General features: G+C 43.2%; 1 protein-coding gene across 1 annotated transcript in view; it reads right to left on the bottom strand.

Moving 5' to 3' along the window:
• FSTL4 (follistatin-like 4) overlaps positions 1-17,231 on the bottom strand; it is a 676,535-nt gene that overhangs the window by 29,522 nt on the left and 629,782 nt on the right. Inside the window, exons 9-13 of the mRNA XM_006872911.1 lie at positions 15,490-15,651; positions 14,970-15,104; positions 14,128-14,154; positions 10,173-10,291; positions 7,140-7,286 (exon numbers count right to left, since the gene is read on the bottom strand). Of these exons, the coding sequence (XP_006872973.1) occupies positions 7,140-7,286; positions 10,173-10,291; positions 14,128-14,154; positions 14,970-15,104; positions 15,490-15,651 (590 nt within the window). The remainder of the gene's footprint in view (positions 1-7,139; positions 7,287-10,172; positions 10,292-14,127; positions 14,155-14,969; positions 15,105-15,489; positions 15,652-17,231) is intronic.

Here is a 17,231-nt window from a genome sequence, read left to right as displayed (position 1 = left end):
GATCATTTCTGAGACTAGTCTTTACAGAGTAGACAGCCTCATCTTTCTCACAAAGAGTGGCTGGTGGCTTTAAACTGTCAACTTTTTGGTTGGCTAATCTACAGCACTATTAGCATTACTTGGCTTTATAAATGAACACCTTAAATATAAGGACACAGAGAAGCTGAAAGTAAGAGAATGGAAAATTTATGCCATGCAAGCACTAATCAAAAGAAAGCTGAGCCCTGGTTGTTGTTGATGTTGTTAAGGTATCATTGAGTAGATACTGACTCATAGCACAACAAAGGAAATGTTACCAGGTCCTACATCAACCTCATAATCACTGCCACATTTGAGCTCATGGCTGATGCCACTGTGCCAGTCCATCTCGTGGGGTCTTCATCTTTTTTTCCAACCCTCCACTTTACCAAACATGATAGCCTTCTCCAGGGACTGCTCATTCCTGATAATATATCCGTAGTATGAGAGATGAAGTCTGGCCATCCTGGATTCCAAGGAGTATTCTGATTATAGTTCTTCCAGCACAGATTGGTTTGTTCTTTTGGCAGTCCATGATACTTTCTCCTTCAACACCATAACTCAAAGGCATCAATTCTTCTATGGTCTTCCTTATTCACTATCTAACTTTCGCATGTATATGAGATTATTGAAAATACCATGGCTTGGGTCAGGCACACCTTAGTCCTCCAAATGACATCTTTGCTCTTCAACACTTTAAAGAAGTCTTGTGCAGCAGATTTGCCTCTACATCATTTGATTTCTTGACTGTTGCTTCCATGAGGGTTGATGGTTGATCCGCGCAAACTGAAGTCTTTGACATGTATATGGATGTTGTTTGTTTACTGGTGAAGGTTTCTGTTTTCTTTACATTGAGGTGCAACCCATACAGAAGGCTGTGGTCTTTGATCTTCATCAGTAAGTATTTTAAATCCTTTTCGCTTTCAGAAAACAAGGTTGTATCATCTGTGTACTGCAGGTTGTTAATGGATCTTCCTCGTATCCTGATGCCATCTTTTTCTTCATATAATCCAGCTTCTTGAATTAATTGCTCAGCATACAGGTTGAATAAGTATTGTGAAAGAATACAACCCTAGCGCACACCTTTCCTAATTTTATAAACCATTCAGTCTTCCATTGTTCTGTTCTAACAGCTGTGTCTTGGTCTATGTACAGGTTTTCTCATAAGCACAATTAAGTGCTCCAGAATATTCATTCTCTGCAATGTTGTCCATAGCTTGCCACGCAATCCACACAATCAAAAGCCTTTGGGTAGTAATAAAGCACAGGTAAACATCTTTTTTTGTATTTTCTGCTTTTAGTCAAGATTCATCTGATGTCAGCAATGATATTCCTTGTTACATGTCCTCTTCTGAATCCAGCTTGAACCTCTGGCAAGTCTCTGTCAACGTATGGTTGCAGCCGTTTTTGAACGATCCTTAGCAAAATTTGCTTGCATGGGATATCAGTGATAATGTCTGATGATTTCCACAGTCCATGGTGGGACCTCTCTTTGGAATGGGCACAAATATGGATCTCTTCCAGTCAGTTGGCCAGATAGTTGTCTTGCAAATTTCTTGGCATAGATGAGTGAGTGTCTCCAGTGCTGCCTCAGTTTGTTGAAAGATTTCAATTTGTGTATTCCTTCAATTCCTGGAGACTTGTTCTTTGCCAATGCCTTCAATGCACCTTTTGGACTTATTCCTTCAGTATCATTGGCTCTGTATCATGTGCTACCTCTTGAAATTGTTTAACACAGACCATTTCTTATTGGTACAGTGACTGTGTATTCCATCTTCTTTTGATGCTTTCTGCATCCTTCAATATTCGAAGTTGAGGCTTGATTTTTTTTCATCAGTTGGCTCAGTTTGAGAAATGCTGAATATGTTCTTTCTTTTTGGCTTTCTAACTTCAGGTTTTTGCACATTTTGTTATAATATTTGACTTTGTCTTCTTGAACAGACCTTTGAAATTTTCTGCTCAGCTCTTTATCGTTTCTTCCATTTGCTTTTAGCATCTCTACACTGAAGAACAAGTTTCAGAGTCTATTCGGACATCCATTTTGGTGTTTTCTTTCTTTCTCTTCTTCTTAATGGCCTTTTGCTCTCTTCCTGTAAGATGTTCTTGATGTCATCTCACAACTCTTCTGCTCTTCAGTGTTTAGTTATCTAACATATCAAATTTGTTCTTCAGATGATCTCTAAATTTAGGTGGGATACATTAGAGGCCATATTTTGTTTTGTGAACTTGCTTTAATTTTCTTCAGCTTCAGCCTGAATTTGCACATGAGCAATTGATGGTCTCTTCCCCAGTCTGACCCTGGCCTTATTTTGGCTGATGATATGCAGCTTTTCCACCATCTCTTTCCACAGATATAGTCAATTTTATTCCTGTGTATCCCATCTGGTGAGGTTCATGTTTAAGCAATCTTTTATTGCTTAATATATAATCTTTAAAAAAGGTACTTGCAATGTGGCAGTCATTGGTTTTTCAAAATTCTATCATGTGATGCCTAGCATTGCTTCTATCACATAAGCCATGTTTTCCAATTACTGATCCTTCCATGATTGCATGTTTGATCAATTTCATACTGAAGAAGTTGTTAAAATTTGAAGTATTAACTGATCTTTCTTGTAGGTGTATGGATTTTATCCTATCACAGAGAGTGTTGTACTTCAAGACAGTTCTCTTTTTCGGGAGATGAATGTGATGCAATTCCTTTAAAATTTGTCATTCCTGGCCTAGTAAACCATGTAATTGTCAGATTAAAAATGGGTGTTTCATATCATTTTTGACAGTTTCCAATTTTCCATGTTTTGATTATTAATGGATGTTTACAGATATTTCTCTTCATTTTGAGTTTTGCCTTGGTAGTGTAGTAGATTAGGAACTAGGTTGCTAACTTCAAGATCGGTAGTTTGAATCTACTAGTCACCCCAAAAGAGAAAGAGGAGACTTTCTTGCAAAGATCTACAGCCTTGGAAACCCTATACAAGATTGAGAGGGGCTGGAACCAACTCGGTGGCACACAACCACCACCAATATTACATAAGACAGACTTGTAGGGATGATGCTTTACTACAAATAAAGATGTTTCATAGTAAGAGAATGCTAATTTTATTTGTATTGACAAAAAACAGTTCTAATATACGCATGGGGGTCCTGGTGTAGTGCTGTAGGATAAACACTTGACCGTTGGTCCTTTTGAACTGCAAGGTTGGTGGTTCAAACTCACCAGCCACTCCTTGGAAACCCGATACAGGATTGCTATGAGTCGGAACCTACTTGATGGCATTTAACAACAATAACAACGATATTTGTAAAACAAAATGTAACTGAATTTAAAGGAGAAATACATAAATCTAAAAGTACAGTGGGGAATTTCAACATAAATCTCAATAGTTGATAGACCAAGCAGACAGAATTTACTAATGACATATCATATCTGTACAAGATGATTGTCCTACTTAACTAGTGCAGATGTAACAGAAATACAAGTGGGTTGCTTTAACAGATATTTATTCTTTCCCAGTCTAGGAGGCTAGATGTCCTAAATCTGAGTGCCAGCTCTAGGGGAAGACTTTCTCTGTTGGTTCTGGAGGAAGGCCTTTATCTCTCCAGTATCCTGGTTCCTATGAGATCTGCAAGTGCCTGCTATCTACCTTACCCCATCTTGCTTACTCTTCATTGCTTACTTAATCCCTTTTTATATCTCAAACGAGATGGACTTAAGATACACCTTACACTAATCCTGCCTTATTAACAGAACACAACCTATTCCCCAATGGGATTATAACCACAGTCATAAAGGTTAAGATTACAACATATATTTTGGGGGACATAATTCAATCCAAGACAACAATGAACCAATTTGACATAATAGACCTGCAAACTGCAAGGTCACCAGCCACTCTACAGGAGAAAAGATGAGGCTTGCTATTCCCTCAAAGACGTAAAAGGCCTCAGAAACCCTATACAGGGAATCGAAATGAACTCAATGACACTAAACAGCAACAAATAGGACATTGTAACTAACAATGTCAAAATACACATTCTTTTAAAGTGCACATGGAGCATTTACCAAAACTGATTATCAAGTGGGTCACAAAGCAAGTCTCAATAGATTTCAAAGGTTAGAAATCATTCAGAATATGTTTTCTGGCCCGGGAAATCAGTAACACAAAGATAACTAGAAAATTGCATGTCTATCTGCCAGGAGAAACCACGTCCCTGGTTATATCCAATTTTTTTCCTGCAATGAGCCTACACTTGGTGAGCTGCAGAGAAAGACACAACTCTGCAGCTTCATTTAAATTTACATCCTTACATGGACCCTCAGTTGTTGTTCAGAAGTTCTAGCTCATTTTTCCAGTCAATTCAATCTCAATGTCAACCTTTCACCTCTTTCCTCAAACCTCCAGCTGTGATGATGATTTTTTTTCCTTTGTATTCCACTGAAAACATAAACCAGAAGAGAACTCGTCCATTTACCACCAATTGTGTCACTTATTTGCATCTGTGCCCGGATACTTTCCATTTCTTCCTATTATCATGAAAGAATGTTCATGCATTTATCTAAGTTGTAGCATCTACTTTTATGTACTCTGGATTCCACTGGCGTCTGCCTACTCTGATGAGGCAAGAGAAAAAGGGAAGGATTGGAGGAAGAGTTATTCTCATTAGAATACAAAATACTGTAATACTGCCTATTGGAAAAAAAAAAATATCTTGGCATTCTCTCTAGCTTCTTCCTCACTTGTCTACTTTGACTCAACTTTATAACGGCACTCCTCAAGATGGTTGCCTACATTTACCATCTCCATTCCCTCACCTACCATCCTAACTTGAACCTACTCTAACAGGTCTTCATAATATATTATCATACTACCAATTCCTACCAAGGTGATTCATGACGTCTGTAGTACCAGATCCAGTTTTCAGCAGAATTTGACATCATTAATTGGTAACTTTGCCTTGAAACATTCTCTTCTCTTAGTTTTTGGAATGTCATTCCCTCCTAATTTTCTTCCTACCTCCTGTTGTTGTTAAGTGCTGTTGAGTTAGTTCCAACTCATAGTGACGCTGTATAGATAAGTTTCCAAGGCAGTAAATCTTTGCAACAGCAGAAAGCCTTGTTTTTTTCCCATGTAGTGGCTGGTAGGTTTGAACCACCAATCTTGTCGTTTGCAGCCAGGTGCTTGTCATAGAGAGTCACTGAGCTACTCCTAATTAAGTCTTCTTTGTTGACTCCTTCGTGATATCATTTAGAGAAATGCTGGAGTGCTCAGGGATCCAACTGTGACCTCCTTTCCATCTATGGTACCCAAGGTGACTTCATCCCATTGCTTATTGTACAGTGTCACCGTTGTTGTTGTTGTTGTGTGCTGTGGAGTCGGTTCCGACTCATAGTGACCCTGTACAGGGTTTCCGAGGCTGTAAATCTTTATGGGAGCAGAAAGCCTCATCTTTCTCCCATGGAGCGGCTGGGAGTTTTGAACTGCTGACCCTGAGATTAGCAGCCCGATTCATAACCACTATGCTCCTAGAGTCACTGAGCTACTCCTTATATTAGTCTTTGTTGACTCTTCCTGATTACATTTAGAGAAATGTTGGAGTGCTCAGGGTTCCAACTGTGACCTTTTCTCCATCTATGATACCCTAGGCGACTTCATCTTAATGCTTTTTAGACATCTCTATTTATATACCTAATAGCATCTTAAACTTAACTGAATTCTTAATTTGCCTCCAACGGATTCATGCTCTGCCTTTTCCCTCTGCCTTATACAGTCTCTCTTATCATAAGGTATTAATTTCTTAGTGCTCTTATAACAAATTACCACAGTCTTGGTGGCTTTAAACAAGACAGATTTATTCTTTCACAGTTCTAGAGGCCAGAAGTCTGAATTCAAAGTTACTGTGCTAAAATCAATGTGTTGGCAGGGTCATGCTTCCTCTAGAAGGAAAGTCTATTCCCTTGCCTTTTGCAGCCTCTAGAGCTGTACTCTTTGCTTTCCTTGGCTCATGGTCCCTTCCTGTGTCTTCAAAGCCAGCTGTGGCCATATTGCCTACTTCAGTGCTGTCAAGGGTCCCCGTGTCTCCTTCTTATAAGGACACTTGTGATTTCGTTTAGTACCTACCCAGAAATCCAGAATAATGTCATTTCAAGATATGTTATTTAATCCTATCTCTTTTGTCATGTAAGGTAACAGTCACAGGTTCTGTGAATTAGGACATGGGCATTCTAGGGGCCGTTATTCAGCCTACCACATGTAGCAAGTGGTACCACAGTTCTACAGTTGCGTATGTCAAAACATAACAACAGCTTGGAATCATCCCTGATACCTCTTTTTTCCAAACCTTACATTCACATTCACTCCATCAAAAAATGATTTTGGGCTTCACGTTCAAAATACAAGGACCTGATCACTTTTCATCACCTCCCACCTGAACTTTTCAATGACCACCCTGCCTGCCTTACCTTTTTTTCAAACAACACCCAGACTGACTCTTTACAAATCTGAGATCTTGTCACTTCCCTGATGAAAATCCTTTGATGGCTTTCTATTTCACTTTGGATTTTATTCTAAGTCCTAATTGGTCTCCAAGGTCCTACATGAGCTGGCTTTTGTTTACTTCTGGCTTCGATGCATCCTACTCTTGTCCTCCTTCACTATACTCCAGCTACACTAGCCTTCCTTCATTCCCAGAGTCTCAATCCCACTTGGTCTCAGATTCTACTCACTTCCAGAGAGAGGACCAGTTGAAATTAGTCTTCCAGTTCCTCTGTCAAATTTCACCTTTTCTCCCTGCCCGCCAACCCGCCCCCTCTCCCTCACTCCCTAGCCCTTACTGTTTACTGTTCCCTAAAATTCTGATTTATTGCCTGTCTTCCCAACTAGACTATACGTTCCAAGAGCACAGGGACTTCATTGCTCATTACAGCTGTTTTTCAACCACCAAGAACCGTGCTTGGCACATAGTAGACAATAAATACTTAATGAATGACTGCATACGAATCTTCATTTTTCCCACTCCTTCTCCCCCAATCTGACCACATCCCATAGGACCTAATGAATGTACAGAAAGCAAAGAAGAATGTGACTGGAATTTGAATCTCCACTGACTCTCTTAAAGAGATGTACCTGTAGGACTTTCTGTGCTTGAACATCAATCACAAGGACTCTGCTCAAGGCTGGCTGGGCCACATAGATGTATCGGTTCCTGACGTTGACTGCAGATGCCCACTGGCATGGCGGGGTGGCACCTTCTGCTTGAGGACATATTTCTTCCTGTAAAGGAGACAGGCTGCCATGTGTCTTCTTGATATCACGTGATCCTCCCTCCCCCCACCACCATCTCTGGTTTGCTCTCTCAGTATTCTTCAACTCCACAGAAAACGGCAGAGCAAGCCTCCTTTGTTGTTGGGTGCGGTGGAGTTGGTACTGACTCACAGTGACCCTATGCACAACTGAATGATACACTACCAGGCCCTGTACCATCCTCACAATTGTTGTTACCTCCTATAGTACCAGCTTTTTCACTTATCTGTTGAAGTCCTGGTGTGGTGCTGTAGGATAAGCACTGGATAGACAGGTCAGTTGAACCGCAGGGTTGGTGGTTCAAACTCACCAGCTGCAATTCAGAAACCCTATACAGGGTTGTTATGAGTTATAACCAACTCATTAGCATTTAACAACAACAACGACATTACATTATACTGCTTTCTGCTAGACAAATGGGCGTGTAGTCCAGCAGAGGGATCTGAGAGAAGGTTTTGTCCCACTGTGACCCTCCTGTGAGGTGTTTTCTAATGCGAAATGAAAATTGGGGCTCACCACGGCCCTGTATTACCTACAGTGCCTACAGGACCTCTCTCATTGTGTTCTGTTTTAACTTGTTATCCAGGAAAATGCAGTCCTCGTCAGGAACAAGGAGACCTCTCCCAAGACACAGGTAGGGTTATTTTATTGCAAATACATGTGAATATCAGTGCCCATATGTGATGGAGGGCAATTATTTCAAGCAAACTGCTGGAAGTTAACTAAGACTATTCTTTCAAAATGTCTTCATGGCTATTAAGTGGAGGTAAAATTCATCTGAGGTAGCACTTTTAAACATGATTAATTCAAATGAAATCACCTGGAAAACAGCTGTTTCTAAGCTACAAAAGTGAGGAATGCAAGAGCCCGAGAAACCCCAGCAGCCAGAAGGGCAATGCAGTAGTAAGCTTGCTTCAGGAACTTGCCTGGGCCCTGATACCTCCTCCAGCTCCAAGCCCATCGCGGTCCACCGAGTCACATTAACCCATGCTGAGGCAGGTGGTGACCCTTCAGCAGCAGGGATTTTAGATGACCTTTTGGATTCAAAGCCATAGTTCTACCTTAAGGAACTTAGGGTTGAGTAGAAGAGGTAAGACCCTCACACAAGAAACCAACACCACATTGAGAGAAAAGCAAGAGGGCCAGACACCTGGTGTGGGGTAGGAGAGTGCAGCCTAGGGACAACCTTTGGCAGTTGGGTCTTAGGGCTGGGAGAGCTTTTCTCTTACCTGGGTCCTTCAGCATCAAACATCTCTCCTGCCTCTGCTACTGCACGTTACATTATCACTTTCTATTCTGCTTCTTACTGTTAACAGTGCTCTGACCTGAGCATTTACATGTTTTCATCTCTCTCCCTAGTGCCTTGAAGACCACCAGTGAGACCTGCAAGCTCTCCTCCTATGCTGCCTGGCGGACAACTCCATGCTTTTGCAAATCTGCTCTTCTTTGGGGTCTGTGATCCCATGTTCTCCTTGACACTTCATTTACTTGTAGGAGAACCCAGGCTTCCCCAGAACTGGGTACATGTGTCCCATGGCACCTCAACTCAGCCCATCCCACGCCAGCTCACCAGCAAGCCCAGGGCCTGGCATGTGACACAAGACTGCTAGAGTGTTGGACGAATGGGCTGTAGTCTCTACAATTGGCTCCTCTTCCTTCTGTGTGAAGGGTACTATTCTTCTAGTGAGACTGAGTCATCCTCCTGGTCCCTGGTGGTTGTTATGTGCCGCGGAGTCAGTTCCGGCCCATAACAACCCTGTACAGGGTTTCTGAAGTTGTAAATCTTTATGGGAGCAGAAAGCCTCATCTTTCTCCCACGGAGCAGCTGGTAGTTTCCAACTGCTGACCCTGAGAATAGCAGTCCGATTCATAACCAGAGCTCCTGGTCCCTGTTGGTACTACCTTTTAAATAGCTCTACAACCTACCCCCTTGGTGTGGTGTGATAAGATGAGCACTGGACTAGAATCACAAGGTCAGTGGTTCAAACCCACCAGCTGCTCTTCAGAAACCCTATATAGGGTCACTATGAGTTGGAACCAACTCAATGGCACTTAACAACAACAAAACAACAACAATCTACCAACCTAATTCTAGTCCTACTGCCACTAGTTTAATCTGGCCACCAACTTCTCTTGCCTGGGTGATTGCCATTGCCTCTTTACCCACATCTCTGCTTCTAATCCCCCCTTCTAATCATCACCCTCTCTGAGGCCCTATGTGTATTTTAAAGCCATCTGATTATGATTATCCTTCAGTGGGTCCTAGAGCTTTTAGGATCTCAGAAGAACTCCTCAGCTTTCCATATCTCTATGTCCTGTAATCCTTGTCTACTTATCTGGCCTAATCTTAGGGCCCTTCCCACACCCATTTCCCCCCACCCCCCCGCCCCCAGTCATATAGAAATATTTGTGGTTTCTTGGCCATGTAGGATGTTTATGCCTCTGTTCTTCATCTCATGCCACCAATTCCCACTCAAGCTTTAGAACTGAGCTCAGGCATAACCTTCCCCAGCTTGGGCGAGGCTTCCCTCCTCAGTACTGCCAGTGCTCCTTGCACATCCTCACATTAGCACTGTTTTAATTCATTATCCTGTTCACATTGCTGTCTCTGTCATTTGTTGTGAGTTTCTGGAGACCAGGAACCTACCTGTCTGTAGATCCCTGGTCCCCAGCTAGGGCTCAGGACATAGATGCATCTTCTGAATGAAGCAACAACTTAAACTCTCAGCCAGACTTGGAACAAATTTAGAACCGCATCAAGTACAACAAATGGAATTTCAGAAAATAGATGGACACATACAGTTAAAAGTTGACTATGTGTGTGATGTAGAAGCTTCCCCAGACACAGAAACTTACGTAGCTCATGAAGATCCTCTCATTAGGCTTGAGGTGCCTCTGGATTTCACAGTCCACGGGATGGATGACGGTAATGCCGTCATCAGAGAAGACATAGAACATGTTTCCCACACTGAGGCCTGGAAGGAGCAAACACAATCACAGTTAGGGCTCCCAGCAGCTGGCCCTGGGCAGGGTCACAGGCAACATCAAGTACACACTGATGCAGCAGTTTCAATGTAACTGACGCAGGCACAAGAATCCTGATCAAGGTGAGCTGAGCCACCTTGATCAAGGTGATGCGCAGCCAACTCACCCACTCCCTGGCTGGAGAGTGTGTATGTGTGTGTGGGGGGGCATGTAAAGAAATGGCCCTTGAGGGCTGTGAATCAATGAATCAATAAAGCATGTCACAAACTCTCACAATGCCAAGGCCAGACTCCCAGACAGGTCCTCCAGAGCTGGCCTTCAACACAATTTTTTAAGTGACACATGTTTGACTTTTCCTGTTCTGGAAGAAAAGTCTCCTTTGATCATTTGTTGGAAAAAAGTCAGAATGAATCAGAAGACTCCAAACTAGGACAGGCTTTTATCTGATTCCTAAAGCACATCTGTGTCCTGTAACACTCCTTGGGAACATGGGGTCCTAAGAATGCTTGAAAGTTCCTGGTTGGTGTAAACAGTTAATGTGCTTGGTTGCCAAAAGAAAGGTTGGAAGTTCAAGTTCCACCCAGAAATGCCCCAGAAGAAAGGCTTGTCATCTACTTCTGAGAAATGAGCCTTTAAAACCCTATGGAGCAAGCCCTAAACTGACAGAGACTGGGTTGCCATGAGTCAGGACTGACTTGATAGAAACTGTTTTTTTTTTTTAAAAAAACAAAACAAAACAAAACAAAAAGAATCCTGTGGTTGGTATTTTTGTCCAACTTAGTCCTGGCTGGTCTGGGTGGGCTAACTTCCTCCTTTTGACAGCTTGCTCACACTTCCGTCCTGTCTGATTCTCTGTTCCTGGTTATGCCCACCTGCCTTACCCGTGCTGAAGACTGTGGATGTTGGGGAGAAGATGCAGCTCAGACTGGCAGAGGAGGGGTCTTGGGGGCCAACTAGTTCAGTCTCCTCATTTTAAAGACAAACTGAGGTCTAAGGAGGAGAAGGGCCTTGGTCAAGACCTCCCGTTTTTGTGCTAAAGCTAGAGTTAGATCCCGAGTCCCTGCCTCTGTATCTCCACAAATGAGACACAAGGCACAAAAATAACTAAGGGCTAGTGTTATCGTTCCTTTCCACCCTCTCCTCTCCCTTATCATTCATCTCCAACTCTCTCCTCTCCCTCCATTTTAAAGCTAGAACAGATAGAAGGTTCCAATAAATTTTAAGAAAATTATAGTCCCTCATTCCTAGAATACTGAGAAAACTGATGTCTATGTGTCTATTGGCCTATGTGCCTACCTGAGTCAGTTTTTAGTGAGTTAGAGAACAGCAAACCAGGAAAATAGGAATCACAGTTACATTTCCTCCCAGTGGTTCTGCAGGCAGTTTTCTGGGCCCCTAACCCTTGGCAACCTGGTGTGACTCTGTGGGTTAATGCGCCAGACTGCAAAGCCGTTTGAACTACAAGCTCGGTGGTTCAAACTCACCAGTCACTCCTTGGAAACCCTATGCAGGGTCGCTATGAGTCAGAACCGACTCGACGGCACTTAACAACAACCACCACCCTTGGCAACAGCAAAGAAGCAAGTGTAGTTTCTGATATAACTTAAGATCCTTCACTCTGATACAGCCCTACTGTTCTGGGTAGGTGGTTCCTGCTTGAGCCTGGTCTCTCTGAAGCGGTAACCTCAGGGAGGACTGCAGAACCCCAATGGGAGTGCAGGTGTGCTGAGCAGCCTGGTTCTCTAGAGCCACTGGAAGCTGGCCACCCACAAGTGTCTCCTTCATGCTCCCATTGCATCTAGAGGATTGGAGCAGAGGGTGCCTGTATGTGTTTGCTAGCCTTTGTTCTGACCTTCTCTTTCATACTCTCTTACCTGGCAAACACCTTTCAGTCAAACCTAGGGACCAGAGGGAGTCAAAATCCTTGCTATACCACAGACCCTACGAACTGCTTCCTTGGGCTTTCTGGGAAATCGATAGCTGGAAGAGCCAACAAAAGATTGAAGGCTTAATAGAATCCACATGGGGTTGGTGGCAGTAGCTGCGTCTCAGGCTGAGCACCGTGCTTTGCTCACAGTTGGTGCTGTTACATGAGGCTCAACAAATCCTCATCCAACAAGTAATTGACTTCGCAGGAGGCCCCCTGGAAGGTTCTGTCTGAGTTTAGCTTCTGCTCAGGGGCACACAGAAGCTGCCTTTGCTTTTGTCTACTCTCATCAACTCGTTTCTCCTACGGTGATTTCTGAGTGCTCCAAGGCCTGTGCCGCTCTGCCTCCAGGCCTCAGATTTTAGCAGCAAAGGTGACAAGTTTCCAGTGGTTTTCTCAGCATGCTTGTGAATTGGTTCACTGCCCAGATTTCCAATGTGAATACACTGCCAGCCAGCCTCTAGCTAACGCCAGGGCAGCCGTGAGGTGAGTGGGCTTTAGGGCCTCGGTGACTGCATCCACACACCACAGGGCCTCCCTGCATTCCTTGCAATTCTCTACTTTTGAAATTGTAGCCCCTCTGCAGTAACCTCACCTTAGAAAAACAAAACTAGGATTGCTATGAGTCGGAACGGACTCAATGGCACATAACAACATAAGGACAAAGAGTGACCAGCTCTCTGTGTGTAATGGCATTGGTGCTAGAGTCAGACAGCATCAGGCATGAGTGCGGGTCTCTGATCAGCAACTGCTCCTCTGACTTGTTTGTCCCAGGATTCCGGAAGCCCACTAGCAACAATTCCTCACTTTCTGGCTTCAGCCTTCATTTGCTTCCAGACTGTTTGCACTCTTGTGCCCTTGACTCACAAAATGGTTCTGAGTATGTGTATGCATGCATGTGCCAGGCTGTAGGTAACACTGTACAAAGTTCTTGAGAAAAATCAGACAGGCAATGTACTAGCTTGTACATTCTAAAATTGCATAGTGTGCTCGGTTGCTTCATATACTCCAACTGTGCCCACCAAACTGGTTTTAAGATGGTTTGAACTCCCTCTGGTTCCTAGAGATGTTTGCCAGGTGAGACAATATGAAAGAGAAGGCCCTGCTGTGGGCAAGATAGATGGGGTCAGAGCAGATGAAGAAAGGGGTCCAACATGCACAAACGCCCTCCCAGCAGTGACCCACATTTGTGCACCATCTTTTCAAAGTATTGATTGGACCACAGAAATTGCCAACATGAGGGAACTTAAAAAAGTCAGTAGATAAATTTAATTATCTTTCAATTTGATTATTTCCACAAATGTTTTTGAAGTCCCCTTGTAGAAGACCATTTTTGACTCAGAAAATGTCAATTATGATTGAACATAATAGCTAAAGATTATCTGATCATGAAAAGACATACTTTAAAATCTATGTAGTTTCAAATGGAATTTCACAGCCACCATGGCACCCTTTTTTCTCCTAACTCCTCTTCAGAGTACAGAGTATACTTCAGCCACAACTCCTCTGAAGTGGACCTGAATTTTTTTTTTTTTTTTTTTAAGACAGTGCAAGAATAGTAAAGCACTAAACCTAACATCAATGGTAGCTACTGGAAAAATGTTTAAGGCCCAGAATTTCTGGCAATCTCTGTCAAATGGTTTGCTTCTGCTGGAAGCTACAAGCAGTTTTTAAATGGAAACTTTCCGTTAAAAGTTGTGCCACTGGATTTTAGATCGGATTCATTGTGTGCCATTTGAGCTGGCATTGACCTCCCCACTCAAAGGTATGTGGCACAGAGGGCCCCCTTGTGGGTACTGCTTGGTGTCTGGACAAGCTGATGGCGGCTCATGGAAGGATGGTTCTATGGAACCACAAACACGTGATTACAAGCACAACAAGAACAATGAAGCTGGGTACCTTCCTCTCGCCACAGAATGTTTGCGACTGCAGTGGTGGAGAATTGGGAACGCATAGGAACACGATTAAGAAGGAAAGAAGAAAGCAATATCAACACCTTCGTTATAGTGATTCAACTTATGAACATACTGAGACTTAGTTCATCAGTTACAGACTTGGTACCATTCATTATCCAACAAATAATACTGGGGGTGAAGAGAACTCTGGAGATGAACAAATGCTTCCAGGTCTTTAAGGTACTTTTGATGCCTACATTCGGTAGGCGATAAAAAAAAAAAAAAAATGGCTCCCACATTTCTTGGATTACTACCAGGAGAAGTCTGATGTTTCCACTAGGATTTTGAAAACACCCAAGAAGAAATACTTCTGATTATCTTGATGATAAAGACTCTGACTAAGGGACAAGGATTGGGACAATGAACTGTGTCCACGGAAGCATACCTGCAGACCTCCTTAGAGAGCAGTGACTATAGGGAGAGCACATGCTCAGTGGCTGTGAATGTGTGCTCAGACCAGTTTATGGGCCATTGTGGGATGGCAGTGCCTGGTGGGAGGACTGAATGAGGGGTTGTGTGGCTGAGGGGCAGAGGCTTAGGCCACACTGGGGCTGAGATAGTCCTTATGATCCATCCTGGGTTCTGTCTGCCACCCACAGAGTTTCTCTGGTCTATGTTGTTGGAATGGTCTAAGTTTGCTGTGAGTTCTGCTCACTCCTGAGCACCCTTCTCTTTGCAGCTTTGTGATGACTAGCGGTTGTGACCCTGATTAGTCAGTGGCCTCCTGTGCCACCCAACACTCCACCAACCACTCAATGAGGAGCTTAAAGGCTAGCGTGCACTCACGGGTCTTTCGGGCAGAGTCTTCAATGAAGAGTGAGGAGATATCTTCATCCACACCCACTTCATTTTTGGCAATGCACGTGTACGCCCCAGTGTCTTCATACCGAACACTGGCGATGTGGAGCTCACTCCCGTTGGCTGGAGAAAGGACAGTGCTCAGGATGACCTGCTCAGCTGGACACCCAGCTACTCCCTCCCCATTCTTTTCATGGCCCTTGTGAAAATATTGGGATTAAAAAAAAATTACCAGGGAAACCAATATCCCTATTGTATGCCCAGGAAGGTCTGACACAGTGGAAGTGAACCATGACCTGGGACTGACTGAGCCTCTCATCACTGCCCTCAGAAATCACATGAGACCTGTGTGAGCCCAGAGCTCAGGAAAATCCAGGTGACACTTGTTGGCTCCTAGATGTCTGACTTGGAACCAAATCATGCCTTTCATTTCCAGTCCTGGGAAAAGAGGCTCAGCTGGAGTTGGATGGGTCAGTCACTGAGTATAACAAGGGTGGTTAGTTCTTACCTAAAAGAGATAGCTGTTTAGACATCTGGGTTGAGACATTCATGCCATTTTTCAGCCAAGTGATTCTGGGCATGGGAATACCCTCAGCGTGGCATCTCAGGCTGGCCGCCACCCCGGGCTCCTGTGCTTGGGTCTCCGGATAGACACGGATAACAGGTGGCACTGTGGGTGAGAGTCAGCACAGATAAGAAGAGGGCCTCACCTGACCTTGGGCCTGTGGTCCAGCCCCAAGATCCTGCTTCCAAGGGATGAACCTGAGAGGGGTTCTGGAGTTCTCTTCTGACTCAGCTTACAATGATTCTGCTTGGCAACTCAGAGTCTAAAAGAAAGGACTATAAAATGGATTGCAGGTAATAAACATGTCAGGCTTTCATTAAGCCTTAATTCATGGATTTCATTATCATTCTAAATATAATCAGTAAGACATCCAAATATTTAATGCTGTTCAATGGCTACATGTAAAGAGCAACAGTCTCTGAAATTGATTTCTGAATGTAAAAGATTCAGATACATTACGTTTTTCTGTTATCGGAAAGCCATTGGACAGGGGGTTTAATTTTTTGCAGGAAACGCTTAACAAAGTACTTGTAGGCATTGACTGGCAGGGTTGCTAATTACATCATTGCTTCGGGCATATCCATTGATTTTTCCACTGGGTCATTTTCATTTCTTCACCTCCCACTTTCTGGAACATGGGTTGAAAGGCATGCCTTCCTTAGCTCTAACATTCAGGTCCAGGGCATGCTAGCAGCTGTGGCTGCTAGTGTTCAGGTACAGGGCAGAGGGTGTGACCTTGTCCACTCACCTGGTCACCTGGTCCACAGGCCAGGTGGATCTTCCTGTCCCTACCTCTGGTATCATAAAAATAATGATCTATTTCAGTGGAATTGAGGTCTATTCCTAATTCATAAGAGAGACTGTAGGTGGTATAATGATTAATGCACTCCACTGTTAAACCAAAATGTTAGAGGTTCAAGTCCATCCATAGGCACCTCAGAGGAAAAGTCTGGCAATCAATCTGCTTTGAAACATCAGCCATTGAAAACCTTATGGAACACAGTTCCACTCTGACACACATGGGATCATTTCACTATGAGTTGAAATCAACTTGATGATAATCAACAACAACATAGTCATGCATTTTACTCTACATACTTCCCAAAAGGGTTTGTGAAAACATATAGTAAAAAACCAATACTCGTCTGTCAGCTTGTCTACTGTGGTGGCTAGCATGTTGCTGTGATTCTGAAAGCTATGCCAATGGTATTTTAAATACCAGCAGGGTCACCCACGGTGAACAGGTTTCAGCTGGGCTCCCAGTTTAAGACAGACTACTCTGAATATTTAGTCACTAAAAACCTTGTGAATAACAGTGGAACACTGTCAGCACCAGAATACTGAATATTGAAACATGAGGAAGAGCACCAGAATATTGTTAGATATAGTGCCTGAAGATGAGCCTGTCAGGTTGGAAGGCACTCAAAATATGACTAGGAAAGAGCTGCCTCCTTAAAGTAGAGTTAACTGTGATGATGCGAATGGAGTAAAGTTTTTGGGATCTTCATTTGCTGGTAAATAAAGAGAAACAGCTGTAAACATCCATTAGTAATTAGAGCATTGAATGTATGAAGTTTGAATCTAGGAAATTTGGAAGTTGTCAAAAATGAAATGGAACAAATTAGGATAAATATCCTAGGCATTAGTGAGCTGAAATGGACAGGTATGGGCCATTTTGAATCTTA

Source organism: Chrysochloris asiatica, unplaced genomic scaffold (genome assembly GCF_000296735.1).
Source record: "Chrysochloris asiatica unplaced genomic scaffold, ChrAsi1.0 scaffold00215, whole genome shotgun sequence".
Classification (NCBI taxonomy): domain Eukaryota; kingdom Metazoa; phylum Chordata; class Mammalia; order Afrosoricida; family Chrysochloridae; genus Chrysochloris; species Chrysochloris asiatica.
Note: the sequence above shows the minus strand (reverse complement) of the source record. Positions and strands in the feature narration are given on the sequence as shown.